Here is a 23,312-nt window from a genome sequence, read left to right as displayed (position 1 = left end):
TACGAATACCGGGTACTATCCTTTGCAATCCATAAGTAAATATCACAAATCACTACACTTCACTTCATATAGAATTGAGAGAAATGCGTTATTGAAAATTCACTTTTTGTAAATCCGCCATTTTTTATACAAATACACTGCAACGGAATGTAGAAGAAAAATGTAAAATGTCCTTTTTAAGTAAGTATCGACTGTTTCAATTACTCGCGCGCGTGGTCCATACTTAGTTATTAGTTTTTAACAACAAATTAACCACTGATTCACATAATTAAGTAATTAAAATAATCCGAAACGAATGGACCAAAATGTTCGTGAAAGAAAACTCGAGTATCGCGGGAAAACTAAACTTTTTATTGTCCATTCATAGATTATACAAATTGACCATAGACAACAAACTTATTATTTTTTTAAATATTTTGGCCTGGTTTTCTACTTGAACAGAAGACATCTTTGGAATGATCATTATATTTATTGTTTGAGTCATCAATCAACTGTTTATACCACCTCATTTTCATATATTTAATAGCTTCTTTGTATATATTACAGAAGAATAAGTCAATTCTTTCTGTTTCTTTAAATAGTTCAGCACAATGATGACTCGTCAAAACAAGACATTTCGTTCAGACATATAATTCCATCGCAATATAAAATCCATAAATACAGTTGAATTGGCATCATCTATTGGTTGGCATCGTTTAGGAATACTAGTTGTCTTTTAAATACTCATCTTCTATCCAATTACGCGAAAAAGCCTCAAAATGCAATCTAGCTATCACTATACTTTACTAAATAAATATAGTAGTTTACATTCGTAGATATTGAGAGAACTGCAAAAATATTAAAAACCCTTTAAGTTTAGAAACGTGTCCTATATTCAGCGCTCATTATTAGGACCAATTAGTATGCCTTTAACATACTTCAATAACCGTGTGAGAGCCTTCAGCGCTCCCCATTTGTCCGGCCAAGTAGTTAATGCCATCTACGGCAAATCTACAATAAGTCACGTCAATAAAAAAACATACTTCAAGAATATTATGATGTGGTATTCAATGCTATGCATAGATTTTTAGTGTTCCGAACCTCTAAAGGCAAAACGGAACCCTTATAGGAACACTCTGCTGTCCGTCCGTCTGTCTGTAAAGATCCTATTTCTAGGGAACTCGTTGAAAAGATTGAAATGAACATCTGATCAAGCTTCTAACTTCCATCCAAAGATACGGCTTTATTTTCTTACAATTCGCAGGGGAATCAAAACATATGGGGACTTTCCATTGCCTAGAATAATGAAATTCGGCAAGAAGAAGGTCATACAGCACAAGTAAATGACAAAAAAGTTGTAAATTGTAACTGCTTTTTACAACATCAAATGTTAGTTCTCGCTAAATCTATGAATGAAACTACCCACCAATTTTTAAAATAAGCTTTGCATTATGAATACAATAACGATATGATGTTTCGATTAAGGCATACATTCTTATTTTATAAGAAATATTAACAGTACAGCTACGCTACATGTTCATATATTACCTCAATATATTCATACTTATTTTAAGTTTAATATTCATTGCACCAATATTTCACGATTGTTTGTTATTGTACTTTGAAATTTGGTTTGTATTTGTTTGTAAGAAATACTTGTAGGTAGTCTAAATTGGAAGATATGAAAATAATTTAAGATATAAAAAAAAACCATACATAGGTATACCCACACTCCGATCGGCACACGCTGAGACAGACAGTCCGCAAACTTCAAATACACTTTATTGCACCAAAATATAAAGAAATAATTACAAAAAGTCTCTTAACTAAGTACATGGCAAATGGCGGCCTTATCGCTTAAAGCGATTTCTTCCAGACAACCATAAGGTGAGGAAAAATGTAAAAAAAATTAAAGATTGCTTCCGCATGCGCCTTACTCCTTTTTTTAAATAATATAGGCTCGCGTTTGACCACAATCTCACCTGATGCGTCTTTAGCGGATTGCGGCAATTTAGACTATGGTTTGGGCGGAAGGCAAGAGGGAAACCACTGCCCTATTTTTCCCTAAAAAAGTAGCATGGAAAATGCTGCACCGACAAGAGCGTGGCTCTTAAATTGATGATGATGATGAAAGTAAAAAGAGGTGAGGTAAATCTAGCTTCGCGCCCGATACTCAGCGGTGCCGGGCGGAGAGTTGCCGTTCTATTATTTCAAGTCAAACAGAAAACTGTTAAAAGTTGCCAACTTTGTTCGCTAGGTGTAATTTGTACGTAATCGTGACGCTACTGTTTTTAAGGTTCCGTAGCCTAATGGCAAAAAACAGAATCCTTATAGATTCGTCATGTCTGTCTGTCCGCCCGTCCGTATGTCACAGCCACTTTTCTCCGAAACTATAATAGCTGTACTGTTGAAACTTGATAAATATGTGTATTCTGTGAACCGCATTAAGATTTTTACGCAACGATAGAAAAAAAAAACAATAAATTTTGGGGGTCCCCATACATAGAACTGAAACTCAAAAAAATTTTTTCATTCAACCCATACGTGTGGGGTATCTATGGATAGGTCTTCCAAAATGGTATTGAGGTTTCTAATATCATTTTTTTCTAAACTGAATAGTTTGCGCGAGAGATACTTCCAAAGTGGTAAAATGTGTGTCCCCCCCTGTAACTTCTAAAATAAGAGGAGGATAAAACTAAAAAAAAATATATGCGAGTCCGACTCACACTTGGCCGCTTTTTTTGTTATCTGTAAGCCAGATATACATTGTGACAGGCAGCTGCCATTAATATAAAACTTTGTTCTGTATTTACGATAGTTACAGTATCGTTATTTTATTATTATACTGTAAAGTTTACTTTCATATCTTCCTACTTCTCATACATTATCATTTTGGGTATAATTTTACATATAAATCTTAAATGATACAATATACATAATATAATATTAATATACTAAACGTTATCATAATATGAGATATAAAATTCATGACACTTGGTGCAAAACTAATGTCTAACGTGTTATATGTATAGTATACTTATTTAGCATCAATATTGCATTGTATCATCATATTACTTGATAAACGACAATTCTTCAAACATGAAGATAATAAAACAATTACTAGTGGGATTGAAATATTCGTAATATACTGTTCAATATAATGAAGAAGAAAAAAAAAGAAATATATTGTAGACTTAACCTAATCAGAAAATTACTCCAAAAAAATATTGAGATCTCTGGAATAAGAAACACAGACGTACGAAAAACACAAATAAAAGCTACCCGAATCAAATTAAACTTATCCTAAACCAATTGGCAATTTATAAACCTAATCATAATTAATCAGTACAAAAGAAATGCCTCTAATGGGAATGGACTAAAAAATTGGAATTTATTCATCAGACCAATTAATATTTTGTTATCACTACGTTACAACTTGAATGCGTTTGTATATCATTTTTATTTTGTTTTTAAGTAAAGTTTGAATGTCTGAATGTGTGAGTACTAGTTTGCCTTCTTCAAACATAGATTAACGTCATTCAAGTTGTCAAGACTCCATTATACAAAACACATCTAATTCGTTCTAAATACCGTCAAATTCCTTCAATCAGCCTTTAAATATAATTTCTAAACGACAATAGCAGCCTCAAAATTTAAAATATACTTTCGCAGTTACACCGCGAGAATAAGGCAATGTTTAGCAATACATTGGTTATATCTTAGAAATAATTAAGAATAATAAAAAAGCGTATAGGAACTAGCAAATTTATCTTAAATTTTCGCGTCGAATAACTTTGAATATTTATTAAGAGCGTTGAGTGGAGCGTTGCGCGCTGTGTCACTGGCATTTTGGCATCTGCGTGAACGTTCTTATACATTGCCGTATGTTTGAATTTACCGCTTAAAAAATTGCGATTATCGGAATCATCGAGCGTAGCTAGTTTGGTTCTATACGTCTTTTTTTCTTACTCTTATGGAATAAGTGATAAGAAAAAGTTAAGGTACATAATGGTGCTAATTCCTGTAAATACCATCTAATTTTATTTTAAGTTATATCTGTCATTTTCTTATCCGCCGAAAAGGAAAGGGACGGGTAATCGACAAGCATAACATTTATGGAACACACGTCAATTTTAAGCACAAATCTAAACCAACCGTCTAAAAATTTTACACACGTCAATAACCCGACACAGTTAAGTAGACAGCACGTCAAACGGATTGCATACCAGCGACGTACCTTTTGATTCGCCCGGGTTATTCATTCATTTACTCATTCTTCCTAAAATTCAGAGCTGTGAATCATCCGTCCCTTTCCTTTTCGACGGATATGAAAATGACGGATATAACTTAAAATAAAATTAGGCGGTGTCTGCAGGAATCGGGGCCAATATAAAGTAGATTACAAATGCTAATGCAAGACAAGTTTCAAATTCAAGGTCTTCTCTGGCAGTTATGGCGAGTAAGCAAGGAATAAATGCAATGGATTAGGGCAAAATACACATTTTGTCTAAAATTTTATATTAAAAAGCCTTTACCCGAAGATCGCCCATAATTTTGCACTGTTTTTAAGTAAGTAAAATCTTTACTTATTACAAAGGGTACATTATAAGTATGATCGCAGACACGAAAAACGTGCCAAGGCATAGACAAGTATATAGCATCTTGATTTCATCACTCTTCGGGGCATCAGTCTCTATATTCAAATCCCTGTTTAAATTGTTCTCTATTTCAAGATTCATTTTACTCCTATCGTATCTCTCTATGTTTTCTTCTTGAACTAACGGAAAATCTACCTCGTCTGTGTCGTATATTTCGAAATTATCGCTTGTTAACACGTTATCTCCTTTGCAGAACGGCGTGACAAACTGTATCCTATTGGTCTGGTAATACGGTCCTCTGTTTCTCAACTCGTTGGTCCCGTAGACAGGCGAATAGTGCGCGTTTTGTATCAGATCGGAATTGTTGTTGTCATAGCTTTGGTACTCTTCGGATTCATCTATCGTGTAGTTCGTATGATCCGAGTAGTTGAAGTTGCTTATGAATCTGTCTTCGTAGTGGCGTTTGCGGTGGTAATAGTTGACTTCTATAGAGGTTTCCGTTTCGCTCGCGTAATCGCTGGTTATGTCTTCCTGCGAGTGCTGGGTCGTGTTATCCTTAGAGCGGTGACTGGTGGCGTGTGTGAGGAGGTGTCGCACTGTGCAAGCGAGCGCGACGGGGTCACGCTCCATCCCCAGTATGTCTTCGGGCGAACAGATGAACTCCTGGAACACACGCCACCCGTCTCTTAGTCACATTTTAACTTCATGGACAGTATACTTCACGTCTATACAGTCCCGACCCCGAGTATCATACTATTATGAGAAGGTCAATGACCTGGCAGTGTCGTCGAAAGGGTTAAGCGCTCGCGAAAGGATATACGACCCTGTAACACTCGATAGACATAGGAAAACCGTCGGTTGTTAGACTAATTAATATTTCTAATGCAAACGCGAAAACAATACACAAAGCACTTAATAGAACCAGAGGACCTAGCCAAGATACTTACTTACTTGAACGCTAGCGCTCTCACGCAACACTTAGGCGAACAAAAACGTCAAACAAATTAGAAAGTATGGGTTTTCGTTTGGTTATCTTATGTCAATTCCATACATTTTCATTCGTTAGCGTAAAAGCGAATGCATCTTGGTTAGGTCGTTTGCTACGCTATCCACGTGAACGCGACAAATACGCGAATTTCGACCAATAGACGCAGCGTATGCGATTTATGTCTACAGGTCGAAGCCGGCGATAAATGTCGCGTGCGTAACCCGTGCCTTAACGGTAGGCGTTACTTTGCGAAAATTGTACAGTACACAGCAGAAAATAATGCACAAACTAGCCGATCCAAGAGTTGATGTGTATTATTTTTTGGTGTGTACTGTAACTACATGTAAAGCAAAACACAAAGCGGTCACAAGACAAACATTAAGCAAGTATGAATGTATTGCTCACCTCTTCCACTCCGATTCTTCGACAGGCCTCCAAGAAGTTATCGACGTTTCGTCTGCATCTCGCCATTGTTAACTTGGGCTGAAAAAAAGAAACAATGTAATATAATTTTACACATGGCACTAATCATAGATTCGTCGGCAGGGCAACATATCCAGGACAGTCCCTTACCAACTTCTTATTCTCTCTCTTGGGTTGTGAGACCAACGATTGACCTCATCAACCCGATATGATTCATTTACGTATTCGGAGGGTTCAACACCCGGTGAGGACATATCACTAGTTTGGTAAGGACATTGCAGGCTTGAATCACCGAATTGTCCGAAAAAGTAAGATCATTCCCCGTTTCGGAGTGCACGTTAAGCAGACCGTCCCGGCTATTAGCCGTAAAAAACACCTCCACCAAACCACAGTGGAGTTTGTTTCATACATCCGGTTGATTGAGGGAAGGCCTGTGCCCAGCTGTTATGTATGTATGAATGAATGATCAATGTATTTACTTTGTCATTTACCTGCGCCGGCGACGGTACGTGCACGGATGCGACGGAGCGCGGCCGCACGTGGTTGGCCAGGTGGCATAGCACCACGCCGTCCGCCAGCACTGGAGCCAGGTGCTCCGGTAGCGACATCTTCAGGCGGGTTTCTATTATCTGTGGAGGAAAGTCTTGTTATAACTAGCTGCGAGTTGTTATTTTAAGAGCCACGCTCTTGTCGGTGTAGCATTCTCCATTCTTGTCTATCAACGGCCAATTCTTTCACTTCCTTATAAGACGCGACAACAATTGACAATTTGGGTAATCAAGAGGTAAATTCATCGTAAGATGAAATAAGTATCTACGCCTCCCCGAGCTGAAAATTGATCTCTACAGAAGTGAAAAAAAAGAAGAAGTTTAAAGTACAGAACGGAGGGCCTACTCGTACACCAAGTTGCAAATGTTCTTAATTCTACAGTCTCTAAAGTATAACCTGCACGAATCGAGACGTCTCGCAGTTGCGCATCGTCCTTGATACAAGGTGTATATTTAATTGCAACGGGTTTACATGTTAGCAAGCGGAAGATCTACAATAAGTCACGTAAAAGAAATAGATTATAGAAACAGACACATTTACCAGACGGTTAAGCCCCACTTGTCGAGTTTGTTGTGTGAAGATACAAAAAGAAAATACTATTATTCCAAAACTACTCACCGTCCGCAACTGTTCGAGCAGCTCAGTCTCTTCCTTCTGTTTATCGAATTCCCTCTTCATAGTGAAGCTGAGTTTGTCCAGCGTCCCGTCCTTGTTCCACGCCATCTTCCCAGGAGGTTTCGGAGCCGCACCTTTCAAATACGACACCGTCGTAAGAAGTTTACCATCCCCGTTCTGCCTCGGAACAGATTTTGCTATACTGTTATACCCTAATGTATTAGTCGGCGATTTGGTGGGCGATGTCGGCTTTATATACGTGTCGCCGTTGACCTTATAATCCACATTCCCGTTGACAGCCGAGTAGATTTTGTTCACGTTACGCGAAGGCACGACTTTTTGGACCGGCCTTTTGTTTTCTTCTTGTTTTTCTGCGTTGCCGTTCTGTTGGAATCTTCTTGGGGTTGAGTGTAGGAGGGGGGAATTTGGCACTTGTGAAGGGGAATTGGAAGATAAGGGGCGGTAAAGACTAGGGGATACGTTACTGTAGCCGTTGATTGGGGAGTGTTGGTGTACAGGGCTTTGGTTTTGGGAGTGTGGGGACGAATCCAGCTCTGGGGAGTTCTGGTCGGTGCGGGGGCGGTAGATGTCTTGCGTCCGCTGCTGTCTTAAGGCTTCTTTGTATTGTCTGGAATATTTGAAAGTCGTATATTAGTCATTAGTTTATTTATTTTTTTAGTGAGCAAGCAAACTTTAGTAACACACAGGTTAAATACACAGTGTAGCATCACGAATCGACTGGAAAGCTCATCATTTAATGAATATTAATAATGGAATGTACAACTATATTTGATGAAGTATTGCAATACATTTAACAAGTAATGTTAGTATTACACGAATATGAACCCAATGATATGACAATAAACACCTAATGGAAACCATTAACCCGTGTGTTATTAAAGACAGTGGAAGCTGTAAGGTGCGGTATGACCGTGAGAGTGGTGCGTATGAATGACAATGTACCTGTACGTTTGTTGATGGGCTAATTTACTCTTATCGTCGCCATTCAAGTTCCCTTCAGGTGATATACGGAGGCTGAAAGGGACAACACTAGGGTTAATAATAAAAAGAGAAAATAAAAGGGCTTCGACGCACAATGCCCCATCGGTCGCAGAAGATCCCTATGGTAAATAAGTAACCACAACCAACAAACAATAAGTAACCTGACACCAGTGTTGATGGGGTTGGTAATCCACTTCACAACCCACACGATAACGACCCATTTTTATTTTCCGATCCCCTTTTGACCCCTTTTTATTTTCTGAACCCTTTTTTACCCTTTTTTAGTTTCTAAACCCTTTTTGACCCTTTTTATTTCTGCAACCTTTTTACCACTTTTGGACCCTTTCGAAGGACTAATATAACGTTGTTTTGTCATCATCATTAATTAAGAGTCACGCTATTGTCGGTGAATTCTCCATGCTCCTTTTTTTTGTAAATGGAACATTTTGCGAAAGAGACGTTCTTAAACTGTCCATTACGCAGGATTTAGAAAATGTTGGTCAACATTTTTCTATGTTATAACGCTCTTATAATCTGAAAGGGTATTTTTTGCGACGGGAAGTATTTTCAAAAGGGATCTTTTGCGATAGATATTTTGGGAACAGGACATTCTGCGACGAAAGGAAAAGAAGTAGGAACCGAGCGAGACAGAGGATATGATGATGTCGATGACGTATCGGGATCTCGTTTACCTCTGGAGCGGCCAATGCGTAAAATAAAGTCGAAATTAAAGTTATACAGCATATATATAATAGTACTACAAGAAATAAAATACATTCCACTAAGTTGCTTTAGAAACCATGATATAAATCTAATGGCGGGTGATCTCCTTTCGTTTTAGTTTTTGCTGTAATAATATATTTGTTAGATACGTCTAATTCCCATAAGCATAAGCTGTCCCTTGTATGTTTTTCAAGTATAGTTTCCCTAATTTTAAAGGGAATTCCCATAGCATGTTATTTCTGTGATCAATAAGTTTAGCTCACTTTTATGCCCATCACAGGCGGTGAAGATAAAATAAATAAAATATGAGATTATATCTATTATGATAAAACGCATTACGCACGCTAGCGAATGAGAAGGAATTATGATGCTCTCTCTTCCACTTGCGTCTTTTATTATCATAGCTTATCAGCTATTACACCTAACATCTTCACAGTCTGTGACTAGCATAAAAAAAAACTACGCTATTAGGGTCTGCGCAGACCAACAGCAGCGACCACTTTCTGAAAACACTGAAAAACTAACTCTACACTATCATCATTCCCATAAAGTGTTATTTTCTCTTGAATACAGCTCGACAACGACACGCCTTTGAATATTGCTCGTGCAGGCGCCACCTTTAGTAGGCAGAAGATTGCGCTTTATGCGAATGGTAATACAAGTAATTTTTCAGTATTATCAAGATTGATAGCCTCGCTGTGTCTGCGTTGACTTTTACTGTCGTGCGGCTCTGCACGGCCGATTTATATTGAGGGCTATTGGTAAGGCACGGATGGCTCGATAGCCGCGCCGCGAGCGCTGAAAAACAAGTAACATTATATCCCTCTTGCTTCAACAAGTCGGACTCACCCGGAGAGTAGCGGCGTGAGCGGCGGCGCCAGCGGCGACTCGCTTGAGAGCGACTGCGCCCGCGACAGCGCCGCGCCGGGGGACAGCGTGGACGGCGTGGAAGGCGTCGAGCGCCCCGAGCCACCGCCCCCCGCCTCACCCGCCGCTGTGGGGGTTACGTTAGCTTCACTTGTTTGCCATGACGACTACAAAAACATCGTTACACCTACTTTCTATTCTAACATCGTTGGGCGGATAAACCGCTGAACATCATCGCTGGCTGGTACCATGGCATTGTCGCATCAAAACAAATTATTAAAACGTGTCTCAGTCTCATGTGGAAAAGTTCGTACTTTGATAGCTTCATTTTATTCTTTGGGTATAGACACTGCTTCTATTTTTTGTACGCTTCTCGATAATCATTGATTTCGAAAATAAACGAATGCTAATTTCTATTTTCATCAATTATTAGATTTATCACGTATCAGAATTTGAATTTAGAACCAAAACAAATGAACGCGTTCAACGTTTTTTATGCGCTCCCAATCCAGCGTAGAATTATTGGACTACATAATTATTTTCAATACAAGTAGACAGAAAAATGACAAAACAGTGCATTGACACTGTTTTATCCGTATCTTATGATGTCAAGTGTTGAATGTCGGTTGCCTAGCGATAGCTTTGGCAGATTGTAAAAACTGATATAATATTAGATATAGGTACATACTCTTCATAATCGCCACACTCTTTCCTAGTCATAATAAAAAATGTATTTGTAAATATGCAACCACTACTTTCGGAGCACTAGGTAAGGGTGGTATATCTTCGGACACATCGTCACTTATCATCAGATAAGGTTATGATCAAATGTGAACTTGTTTTCAATTAAAAAGGATTACTTAAGCAAATGCGTAGTCCTTATGTAGACCACGTTGCCGGCTCAATAATAAACCTGAAGCGAGTTTCCAACAAAGAGGATAGAAGCGGTGATGTGCAGGAATCGACCAATCATAGCGGGCGAAAGAGCGCCAGAACATCTTCTCTTTCACTCTCTCGTATGTTGTTATAGGTATATCAAATCCGCACGTTTCGCTCCTCCCAGCTTTGGTGGAAGCCCACCGTGATACCAGGGTTGGTCACGAAAGGGGTTGGAAAAAATAACTCACCATCATTAGACCACCTCTTGTCAACCCCATCAGTGCAGTATCCACTGTCGACAACATGCCTAGGCTTGTGTCGGAGGCAGTCTATAGTGGCATTTCCCGACACTATCTGATGCTGGTTCGGAGTGTTGTTGAGGAACGAACTGTGTTTGGCAGTCCTTCTGGTCTCGTCCACCCTTCTGTGCGGCAATGTGTCCTTATTCGCCATGTTCTCCAGATATTTGAATATGTGCACGCGCCCGCGCATGCATACCTGGAAATTATGAAGGATATTTTTTTAATTTTAATTGTCATTTTATTTTATCGGCATTCTATTTTCAACTAAAAATTAAAAACTAATAATATTAAATTAACACACAACATAAGCTCACGACTATATCCCAATAGGGATAGACAGAGGTACATCCATCGCAAGGTGGAATTAAATACCTACACCTCATGGGGTTTCTATTAGACCAACGTGATAGGTGAGTGTGCATAAATTAATTAATGTAAACTATTTGTTAATAGGTAAATATAAATTAATAAACATTGAACGGCCTTGACGTCTTACGCAGAAGATTAAATTTGAGCTCTGGTGCCATTGCCAAATGCTAATTACATTAGTTTATATCTTACACGTGTTGTTCTGTGATGCGTGCATAGTTATACACTTCATAGGGGTATAGTTTCCTAGATTAGTTTGCAACCTCTGGCTTTCGTTCTTATTCTTAAAACTCCATTTGATTGACCGTTATAAAATAGTATGTAAGTAAATATAAACGATAGAAAAAAATAAATTATATTCCTTGCGAAAACGCAAACGTATCCAATGTCAAGTTACGTAAGCAAACAGCAATAAATAGCTCTACGTGTTACTACTTAAAGGCTAGGCTTTTAGACCCGTATTCTTAGATGTTAAGTCGACTCTTCCTCCACTCGACTGACCTCAGTTGAGCATTTTGGTATTTTAAGTTAACATTTATGTCCTCGAGTCGAGGACGTTACTCACTGGAGTCCAGCATACCGTACTGCCAACAAAATAATACGAAAACGAATGACGTCTCGGCTGACTGGAGTAAACTCGAGTTAAGGCACAAGTTGAGGCACAGTCTAAGAGTACCGAATTTGAGCAAAGTTCGAGGAAGACCTTGAGGTTGCATCAACTTGTGAGATGGATGACCAACCTCATCAAACCTGGTGTCAGGGTTATTATTGAGCCGCCAAAGGCCCCTGACGTGACTCAGGTAACGGCTACGTACTTACATCAGTAAGTAGTAACCGGGATCAACGGCTTAACGTGCCTTCCGAAGCACGGATCATCTTACTTCTGGACAATCAGGCAATGTCCTAACCAAACTAGGGATCACATAGTGATTTGACCTTATCGGGATTCGAACCCGGGACCTCCGGATCGTGAGCAGAATGCTCAATCACTGGACTACGGAGGCAGTTAGTTGCCTCAACTGAGGACGAAGTCGAGGAAAGTTTGAGTGAACTTCTTAGAATACGGGTGTTAGTCGTGTATGTACGTTTTATGGGCTCCCGTAAGTGGCGATTTATGCCATCTGCCGTCTGTTTCTGAAGTATGGATATAAATCTTTGCTCCCCTAACTATGACCTTGTTTTGATTTATTATGCTTTTCCATTTTCCTTATTTCCAAAGTGTCTAGGGACTTCTGTATATCAATTCTAAGTTCTAGTTTAGAAAATCTATAGCTAAGCTAGCTTTACATGCATGTAAAGCCACAAATTGACTCTACCACATCTGTTTTTACAGGTGCGGCAGCTTGAGGAAGCATTGTAGAGATGCCATCAACCACCATTGCTCAACAATGGGACAATTAGAACTAGAGGAGACAAAAACTACTTACATTAGTGCGAGAAACAAGCTGGTAATGTTGATAAGCGTGCTCATATTGAGCAGTTCTATAAGTTTAGCTATTCTGCTCACCCCAGTAGAGTCGATAGTCGTGTATGAAAGTATGCCGTTGTCCTTACTGTGGGAGATTAAATGAGCGGATTGTTGTCCAGATTGAGTGTGATGGGGATGGTCACATGCGCAGTCCTTGCAGTGAGAATGCCCTAGTATTCTACCCACACCAGTAGAGATCGTCATTGACTTACAGTGGTGGGAGGTGAGACGAGCGGGTTGTTGTCCAAGTTGAGTGTGACGAAGTTGGTCACATTGCGCAGTTCTTGCAGTTACAGTGTCCCAGTATTCCAATCTTAGGTATGTTTTAGATGCTGTCAATCCTAGTGGAGATAATGATCGTTATGTACTTACAGTAGTGGGAGGTGAGACAAGCGGGTTGTTGTCCAGGTTGAGTGTGACGAGCGTGGTCATATTGCGCAGTTCTAGCGGCAGTGACGAGATACAGTTGCAGCTCACGTCCAGGTGTTCTAATCGAAGGTATGTGATTTCTGGAATGTAGGAAATGGGACAAATATTATTTAAGATATGAATAGTTAGGTTGATATTGGATTTGATCCCTATAGTTTTGGACACATGGGTGTTCTAATCCCGCCCTATCTAAAAACTCTTTTATTTGGCTTAGTTTAAACAGTTAACAATACCAGTCTACACTAGACAAATTAATTGAAGAAAATCGATAAGAGCATTTCCACTTCGGGAACATTCCCGGGAAAGGCACATCACTGATCATAACCTAGATACTATTATTTAAACAGTAACATTACTCACGTAAAGGCAGTAATCCCAGCTGATTATTGCTCAGATCTAGGGCTCTCATTCCAGCGCAGTCTCCTAACGTCATTGGCACTTGCGTCAGTCTGTTGTTTGACGCGTCCAGCTCGGCAAGTGACGTCATCTTGCCAATCTCCTTCGGCAGGGTCGACAGCAAGTTGTCTTGGACTAGTAGAACTTGTAACGGCATCTGACATATCTCCCGCGGCAGCTCTGTCAGCTGGTTTGAACTGTGGGCAAAGAAAAGACTGTAAAATATCACTGTCATTTTTCAGGACTGAACGTCTACAGACAAGGTCCTGATTTCAACTGTCATTATGAATGAATTGTCTCGTGGTTATCATCTTTCTCTTAAGTTCTGCAATCGCCGTTTTTTAAACGAGTTGACGACGTCAATAACAATGAATGAAATTTGTGAATTGTTGCGTTCATTGAGTCGTTGGAAAAATGGCATTGCACCATACATTTAAGCATCTATATGGTTTTAAGGGATATGGTGCTAAGATATACATAAATAAGTGGAGATACTCGTTCAGTTGTTATTGTTATAAGTTCTTCGGTAATGTGAGAAGACATGTGCAGATGACTAAGGCATGACATCATAGCATAGTCAAGATTGATGTTAACTAGGAAATAATCGATTTGCCAATCATAATTCACAACAGGAGCACTAAAAGGTTGTATGTAGAAAATTCTAGTTAAAGACAGTCCGAAAGTTGCAGTACACTTCCCACGTAATAAACAATGAGGTAACATAATATTTGTGAGGGCAACGACCGAGAACATAAACAAATGCACCAAATCAATATACCAGCTCCGTTTATTCCCGTTTGGGAACCTACTTTGCTGTTAGATTGCAGTAATTAGATCGGACCAAACATAAATCGTTCTTCGCTTAACCTAATAGCTGTTAATAGGCCGGCAGGCAGCCAAGAAAACTCTTGTAAACATTGGACTTAAAGCGGTCTCCACTATATCTGAGCATCCTGCATTTCACGCGGTGAAACGACATAAAAATGCTTTCACATTTTATGTATTTGGCTATTTGCATGCGCGGCAACTGGAGCACAGATAATTGGATAGGTTTCCCTTTATGAACTCAGTCGTAAACATTCTCGCCCGCAGTGCAGTTCACGTGCATAAGCAGTGGCAAATGATGAACAGATCTCGGACTGAATATTCTATTGAAACATACCGTTACGCCAGAGCAACAGGTTTATGAATTGAGTAATAATGAATTTTGACGAAAACGTTGTCATTCTTTCGGTTTGTATTCGTACAATTGAAGAAGTTAATGTAAGATCGACAAAAAGTATCGTCTTTCAAGACACAAATGGGAATGGCTGCATTGTAAAGATACCCCGTAGTGTAGACTGCAGACATTGGGCGCGGCAGACGTGAAGTTTTTTTAAGGACGTTGCAGGTAGTCTAGACGCCTAGACACGCCTGCATCGGAACTGGATTCAATTCTCGAGACGCGGAATTAATAATAGACACAGTTCAATGTACGATGTAGAAGAAATTGAGTAGAAGCGAGTGCAAGTTTTATGTTTGGACGATTTACATAGAGAAAATATGATGGTTTCCGCTAGGTGGTAAACCATATGATTATATTGTTATGTATTTAGGTGGAGCCCGCGGTCAAAAGGAAGTTTACTGGTGATAATGACGTCAATAGAAGTCGGTTTTCAACATAAACTAGATAGTAAAGACACCCACATCGATGGTAAAGTATTACGTAGCGGGACACCTACATTTCTCAATAGCTCCCGTCAGCGGAACACGATGCGACCTCTCTGCCGTATAAGGAACAATGTGCAATTTCACTGGAAACCTGAACACTGTCAGTCAACAGACTTTGTAAACAGTAAACAGACTTTCTTGAAGGCAAGATGAGACGGTTGCCCAATAACATGCTACTTAGGGGGACGAGAATCCTTATGAATAGTCGGATTTAATATTCGCGGCTTGAAGTCTGGAAATAGGTTGTAGAAAATCCAGCTTTGTTGTGAATATGTTAAGTATGTTTATAAAGAATGCAAAATGCGAGTGAAGCAGTAATGTGAATGCCTGATGAAGGGACCAACAGTGCGTAACGCTACTCAGTAATGAAGGTGCTAATTATTCATATACGTTAAAATTTCAAGCGAGCGCACGCTTTAAACAGCTGCGGTTTGCAACTCGGTTTCAACAGGAATATGTAAACGCGTTGAAAAGTTTACAAGCCCGTCCTGAGAGATGAATTCAGGTTTTGGATATTTTTAGTTTTCACCTGCTCATAAAAAATTATACCTACATTTGCAGAGCCTCTAAATGTTAATGCCGTATTGAACACCTTGAGTCAAAACTCACTTTTCAAATTGGATCATCTAAGTCGAATACATCAAGTTTGAAAGCAATCTAAGTAATAAAAATGTTGATTCGACATAAGGATAACTTCTTTACGAAGTTAGTTTTAAACTAGGAGGAAAGTACGGCTACGTTGTAAAAAGTGTCTGTAATTTATTTGTTAAGTAGGTTTCGTTCAATGCGTTGAGAAGTCGTCGAGGCAATATAATGGGTCAGAATAGGTACCTACAAAAAGAAAATGTGTCTTTAAGTGAAAACTTATTCTCCTTTTGAATTACCAAAGCCATTTCGTAAAGCCAAAACCAATGCGGGAGTCAAGACTTACATTCGTCGGTTAATTGACTTGTAGGTGTTTCAACGCCTCTACCAACACACCTACATCCAATTAGTCGTGGCAATGATAACATTTACCCTCCCGAGTCCCGTTCTATTGCCCTCCAGGGTCGTTTCGTTCCTTTAGCGAGGGTAAAAGAGCCTAGTGCATCATGTAAAGCTTTCAGACGACGAACGAGCTCGACACTCCCTAGTAAATTATTTAATGGACAAGAAAGTTTGACGACGAAGTAAATTGTGGACTTAGTGTGGGGTTCTTAATGATTTTACTTTAGCCGTGAGAGAGAAATGAGATTTAATAAAGTTGCAAAGCTATTTAGTTGGTTGATAGTCAAGATGCAAAACGCGAATATTTCTGTCTCAGCTAGAACTCTTGTATCTTTTTCGAAAGAGGATACTCCTTATTTTTGGAAAATTTTTGGAGTACCATGCCGCGGTACTTTTATGTGGGAATTCTAGGATTTGTTTAAAATTAGGATTATTATTCTAACCTAGGTTTGATGGCATAATTATAGCCTAGTCGTTCCATTACTAATAGGAAACACTCCATTCGCCTTCAGAGCTCCCCTCGATGGGAGTGCGAATTATTCACACGTTCCGCATGGGTGATTCAAGGTCGATATCATATCGATTCTCTTCCTACTGGGGTGCGAGGGAACTGTGGCATGTGGGGAAACTGTTTGGATTAGTACGCTGTGGGATGGGAAAGTTTTGTGGGGGGAAATAAAAAGCGATTGTATTATTGGTTGTATGTGACTGGGTATACTTTGTTGCAGGTTAAAGTTGGTTTTCTTCGTAGGACAATTACGTCATTTAAGTACCTACATTACAGCTTCATACCTTCCTGGCCGTTCGATTCAAACTACTGCAACAAGAGGAAATCTTCTACTTCTAATCCTTTAATCTCCTGTTGGGATGTAGGGCTTGAATAACAGATTTTCACTTCTCGCGATCACCTTCTGTAGTTTGCTACCATGACATGCTGAGTATTTAATTCCCGGTCAACAGAATGTCGCCACGTGTCTTTGGACCGCCTCTTTTTGTGTTTTCCACGCAAAAGACAACACAAGCGGAAATGATAATAACAATGACGAAATAAGATCAGACTGCCATTTTAGGTACAAATTGCAAGATTACCTGATCTATTGTTCTTATCCGTACCCAAAGAGCAGGTTGCGCGGCAGACCGAAACCACACAAGGAGCATTATTGTGTATTATTGAGTATGGCTAATTTGAGTTACACAATAACACCTTTGTATGTTTTGGCGTGGTTCTATTTTCGAAAGCCCGCATTCACGCGCATGCGTCGATAGCCGTCATGGAGCGTGCGTGTGCGACGAACCACAGACACAATGACTGAACGAGCCCATGGGTTTTATGACTGTTTAGAAGACTTCATGAGCAGTGCTATGTTACGCCAAGAAACAATGTGCAGTTTCTCACTTCTAACGAGATTTAAATCACTCTATCGGAGCAATAGCCTATTTTGTTTTCACTGTATCGTTTTGTTATTGTGGTTATCAAAACGAGGTCACACCCAGTCTGTGTAACAATAAAACCGCAACGAATACAAAAGCAATCCTTATCGTTTGAAGAATCGAGATCCATAATCGAGTTGTGCGTTCTACCACGCGTTCCGGGAACCTTGTCATCGATGCTTTCGTGTTTCAAACATACGCAGTAGTTCAAAGAGTGCTTGAGTCGGTGTAAATAGTAAACAAATCAGCATAACTTTATAATTTTCCGCGTAATCGATGTAGTTCATAACAGTTTCGGTTTTGTTTGTGTTTATTGCAGTTCAACGAATATGGGTCGTGATGTTTGAGGCATTTGGTACTTTACGTTGACTGAAGAATTACTGGCGTATGGCAATTAGAGTTCCATTTGTGAAACTTAATTATTCTCCAGTTCTTTAAGTACACAGATAGGTCAGTATAGTAGTCCTTTTGAAAAGCCGAGTTTCCTACTCTGTAAATGTCCAAAGTCCATGTTGTTGTTCAATCAATCAACAATCTTTATTATGTCTAAGTAGTTATATTTTGTTTTTCTAAATGTAATATATTGATTCTATTTGATGTTTGTGAAAGTGTTTATTCTCGACGACAAATCCTATGTATAATAAAGATGAAGTAGGAGGTAGACGCAACCCATGATATTCCGAAGATACAAATGAAGTTACTCTATTGCACGAAACAGGAAACATAAAAAAGGACATACCTAACGTAATGATAAAGAAGCAGAGGACGCCCTTAATGCTCTACAGCAATTACAAACATTACAAGCATAGTAACCCGTCCTAATCAATAACCGTAACGGCCCCCGTCGTCCAGTTATTGAGCGTTGGGCTCGCATTCCGGAGGGCCCGGGTTCGAATCCCAGTGGGGGCATATCACAAAAATGGCTTTGTGGTTCCTAGTTTGGTTAGGACATGCGTTTTGCGCGAACGTCTGCGCACCTTAATATATTCTGCGTACCTGACCGCTTCCATCAGGACATTATAGGTTGATCACCCGATTGTCCGTAGGTAAGATGATCCATGCTTTGGAAGGCGCGTTAATCCGTTGGTCACGGTTACTACTTATTGATGTAGTCGTAAGTAGTCGTTACATGAGCCATGTCAGGGACTTAGGCGGCTCAATAATAACCCTGATACCAGGGTTGCTGAGATTGGTAATCCACAACACGATAGAAGATCTATAATCTTGCACTTCCCGTGTAACTATTCGCGATACTGTATAATATACCTCCCTACAAGTCTTTATTAGTCATTTTGATTGCCAAACAAGCTAGTGGTATACAAAAACAGCCCGAGACTGCACATAGCATTCCAATCATGTAACGGATTGCAGTTATCAACCTAAGAAGTGCACGTGTGCTCGTAAAGTACTCGGTTAATGACGAAAGGCTGTTTGCACACTGTCAATGTTAACGCGTTCTTGGTAACGGGGCATTCTCATTTATGTCGTCAGTCTATGAACTTGTGTTTATTTGCGGAGCTAGAAAATGAATATAATGGATGATTGCTTTAGGGGTGTGTTTGTTTTAAACGAGAAAGGTCAATATCAGAAATAAATTATCAATTCATAATAAGATGTTGTAAGAATGTTTTTTGAACGAAATTGTGCCCTTTACTGATTGATAGGGGACTATAACAGTAAGAACTACTGTAGGTACTGCTTATTTTTCAATTTGAGAAGGACGCAAATTACTCAAAACAAAGATTTGTCTCCAATTCACAGTCGTCCAAGTCGCCGCGCGCAGCATGCTTATTCCACCCCTAAATAATATAAAAACTATCCTATGTTCTTTCTTAAGATCTAATCTATCTCTGTACCAAATTCCATCGAAGGGTTTAGTAGTTTTGGCATAAAAGCGAAACCAAAGAGCAACACCGGAGGTCCGTGTTGCTCTATGAGCGTACCAGAAAGACATACAGAATGACGCATTTATTAATTATGGATATGTTTGCGTGAGTTGTTACATCCTAAGTATTTCGTTTGAAATCACCTACAATGGCCCCGATTTCTGGAGACACCTCCTAATTTTACTTTAAGTTATACCTGTCATTTTCTTACCCGCCGAAAAGGAAAGGGACGGATGATTGACAGCTCTTAATTTTAGGAAGAATGAGTAAATTAATGAATAACCCGGGCGAATCAAAAAGGTATCTCGCTGGTATGCAAACCGTTTGACGTGTGCTGTCAACATAATTCTGTCGGGTTACTGGCCAATGTAAAATTTTTAGACGGTTGTTTTAGATTTGTGCTTAAAATTGACGTGAGTTCCATAAATTTTATGCTTGTCGATTACCCGTCCCTTTTCTTTTCGGCGGATAAGAAAATGACAGATATAACTTAAAATAAAATTAGATGGTGTTTACAGGAATTAGCACCAGTGACATGATAAATGGAATTTCCCTACGCGGGAGTAACCCTTGACTGACAGACGCCACATTCAAGAAAAATAAAATGCGTATTAAAACGGTCTTTACTTATAAGGATGGTTGACAACCTCGGACGACTTAGATAAAAACGTAAACTACTTAGTAATAAGTACAATGACTAACTTTGTATGCAGGTGCACTTGCATTACGGCAGTTTGTTGATGGATTTTCTATTTTATAGTATTTTGTACGGTTTCGGAGAAATTGCTACTAAGCTATGATGATTTATTTATGGAAGCCATTTCGTGCTTAGACAGGGATGTGGAATGTTGATTAGCATCCCGATTCCCGGACATGTCGAACAGGTCAACGTTGTCACTTCTTGGCCGATATCATAGAATAATAAATACTACGTGTAGAACGGACATACTCCGTTGATTGATATTGCCGAGCTTTCTTTCCTCTTATATAGACAATCCATCTTGTTGAGAGGTCACAATCCCTTAATCGTCTTTTACGACATGCGCGTGATAAGTAGCTGAACACAATATTTTCAAAATCAGGAAAGATCAAGAGAAAGGAAGAAAAAGAAGGAGAAAGGAAGAGGAAGGGGCAGACCTAGGATAACATTTATGAAACAAATAAAAGAGAAGGTGCAGGTCGTGTCGTATCGGGAGGTGAAGGTTTTGGCGGGAAGAAGAGAGGAATGGCGATTACTCCACCGACAAGAGCGCAGCTATTAAATAGAGAGAGAGAGAGAAAGATCAAAAGGTCTGACTTGGCCCGAGATCTCTTTGAGAGTTCTCTGGTAGTGCTATAAACATTGATCTACTAACTTGTATATCAATGCCTGTAATGGCTAAACAAAAGGAAGCAAATTCCATTTCAGCAGCGAAGTAAAAGGATTTCACGCGTGCGTTATGTACCTATGTATGTGTGTGTGTAGTATAGAGCCGTCCTAACATCTGACTGTCGGCCATGACATCCCCGTTCGTTCACCTCGCCCACTGATCTTTAAACCGACCTACAAACTACCGCGTTCTTATCATACAGTCTTAAAGTCCATTTTCCTTCACATATCTATAGAAAGAAACGCTATTGTTATGAGTTATGACAGTGTATTATAGATGTACTATTGGTGGAAATAGCAATGGATAATAAACTTGAACTGGTAGGTGAGGAAGTTATCTGTGATAAATTAGTTTTTTTTATAGACACAAAGAAACAGACACAACCGCCGCTGGTAATTCCTCTCGAGGTAGGAAGATTCGAAATCTGTAAATACCTAATAATAGTATTAGCACCTCTGCCTACTTCTTGGGGGATAGAAACGTGGTACTATACTATGTTAGATGACAACCTGCATTTACTCTTGTTATTGACATCTAAAAGATCTAATGATGACCAGTAGGTATGTCATAAACAACCAGGACAGATCAAGAGTACCTATTCTAAAGTTAGTATAGGATCCCACCATAGAACGACCTTCACCGAGCTGGTTAATGGATGGAATTTGTCTATTAACCAAACCAGTGAAATGTTTGATTAAAAAAAATTGGTTGTTAATTAATCATATTCTGGACTGAAATTGTTTAGGCAACCCACTTGCAATAAAATTGACATATTTAATTGAATATAGAATACTTTTCATAGATTAACCAGCTAGGTGAAGGTTTTATGGTGGGATATTAGACAATGTGGAAGACGCGAAAATGGTGTGTCAGGATCGTAGCAAATAGAATTCCGTAGTCTCCGTCTACAGTGTCTACCCCATCAAGATGGTGATGGTGGTGGTGGTAATGATGTATGTAGATATCTGTCAGAATTCCGTAGCTAGTGACCTTTTATGACCGATATGGTAGCTTACATAATACATTTAATGTTGTTGCTTAACTCGAGTAAAGAAGTTACCGACTACAGTCAGCATTGGTCATTGGTAATACTACTTAATACTGAGGGGGATGATTCAGACCATGATTCTGAGTTAACATCAAGTGGAATTTCCTGTCGGAAAATTCATGAAAATGTTAGTGTTTTTTTTGATTATTTTTAGTTCCATACTTTTGCGACGGAAAATTACAATCTGAATCATCCCTGAAAGTTTTCGTTACGATGTCACTAACACCCTGTATTTTTTCCCAATTCCAGTTCCAGTCCAGTTATACTTGCTGTATGAAAGCTAAACATCAATGTCAAGTCGTTGAGGGTCAATTGATGCGATGACGGCGCTTCATCATTATTTATCACGACAAGCACGTGCTATGACAGCTGGTGTTAAAGTCGTCTAATGCCAGTTATTCTGGTAGAATGAAGGACTATCCCGCTATGCTTTTTGATACACGTTATACCTATTTATTGCCTGGAATCTATGCTGTTGTACCATTTGCGACAAGACATATTGGAATTTTAATTTCCATGATGTTTCTGTTGTGATTAGGTGTAATAAAGTATCATGCCTTGCATAAAAGTGTGAGAGTGTAGTAAAGACTTAAATCGCTTTAGACATCACGTATCCATATCAACATCCTTATCTTCATCATTATATCATCGCTCTTGTCGGTGAAGTATACACCAAGAAGACAGAAAAGATTGGATAAATAAATACCTAACTTTAAACTATTAATCAGGAACAACTCAACTTCTACATTCCCCATTTTATCTAGTCTCTAACATAACCTCTATTAAGTCTAACGAAAAACGCACACAACAGGGACCATCTTCAACACCGCGGGATCTCTGCAATCACCGCGGAACGTGACGTTTTTTATGCACGAGTGCGTATGCGACGCATCGATACGTGCGTGCCATGAGTTGCTTGAGATTGCGACGTCTAAAGCAGTTACCCCTCTCGCTTGCATAATTATTATGTGCGTATTATAATGTTGGAAGTGGGCGTAGATAACGTTTCTAGAAGTCGTGACGAAGACTGTTAGGTGAAGCTGTGAGGAAATCTTACAAAACTTTAAATTATTTAATTAGCCTGTGTCGAAGATGACATGCACTTGTTACAAAGGCATAGCGATGTTATGTAATGAAGCAGGTTACCCTGTAGTCGACTTGGGTACAGAGGACTTTTTGTTAGAGAATCCTTGATTTGTTAAAAGATATTTTTATCTAAGGCCCCGGCTACTTACCTAAAAACTACTTAACTTTCGTACCTACTAAAATATGTCTAAGAACAACTCACAGAGC

The 23,312-nt window shown here is 39.2% G+C and overlaps 1 protein-coding gene across 5 annotated transcripts in view; it reads right to left on the bottom strand.

The window, feature by feature from the left end:
• The window catches only part of LOC126370107 (leucine-rich repeat and calponin homology domain-containing protein), a 57,014-nt gene that overhangs the window by 8,143 nt on the left and 25,559 nt on the right, over window positions 1-23,312 (bottom strand). Inside the window, exons 3-11 of one of the 5 annotated variants that reach the window (XM_050014843.1) lie at window positions 13,552-13,784; window positions 13,135-13,271; window positions 10,872-11,121; window positions 9,727-9,871; window positions 8,116-8,187; window positions 7,156-7,780; window positions 6,468-6,617; window positions 5,971-6,048; window positions 4,372-5,240 (exon numbers count right to left, since the gene is read on the bottom strand). In XM_050014843.1, the coding sequence (XP_049870800.1) occupies window positions 4,569-5,240; window positions 5,971-6,048; window positions 6,468-6,617; window positions 7,156-7,780; window positions 8,116-8,187; window positions 9,727-9,871; window positions 10,872-11,121; window positions 13,135-13,271; window positions 13,552-13,784 (2,362 nt within the window). In that variant the 3' untranslated portion in view covers window positions 4,372-4,568. Of the gene's footprint in view, window positions 1-4,371; window positions 5,241-5,970; window positions 6,049-6,467; window positions 6,618-7,155; window positions 7,781-8,115; window positions 8,188-9,726; window positions 9,872-10,871; window positions 11,122-13,134; window positions 13,272-13,551; window positions 13,785-23,312 lie in introns of those variants that run through there. The other 4 variants (XM_050014852.1, XM_050014869.1, XM_050014877.1 and 1 more) reach the window with 4 other exon arrangements.

This window comes from Pectinophora gossypiella, chromosome 1, assembly GCF_024362695.1.
Source record: "Pectinophora gossypiella chromosome 1, ilPecGoss1.1, whole genome shotgun sequence".
Lineage (NCBI taxonomy): Eukaryota > Metazoa > Arthropoda > Insecta > Lepidoptera > Gelechiidae > Pectinophora > Pectinophora gossypiella.
This window is presented reverse-complemented; position numbering and strand designations above follow the sequence as displayed.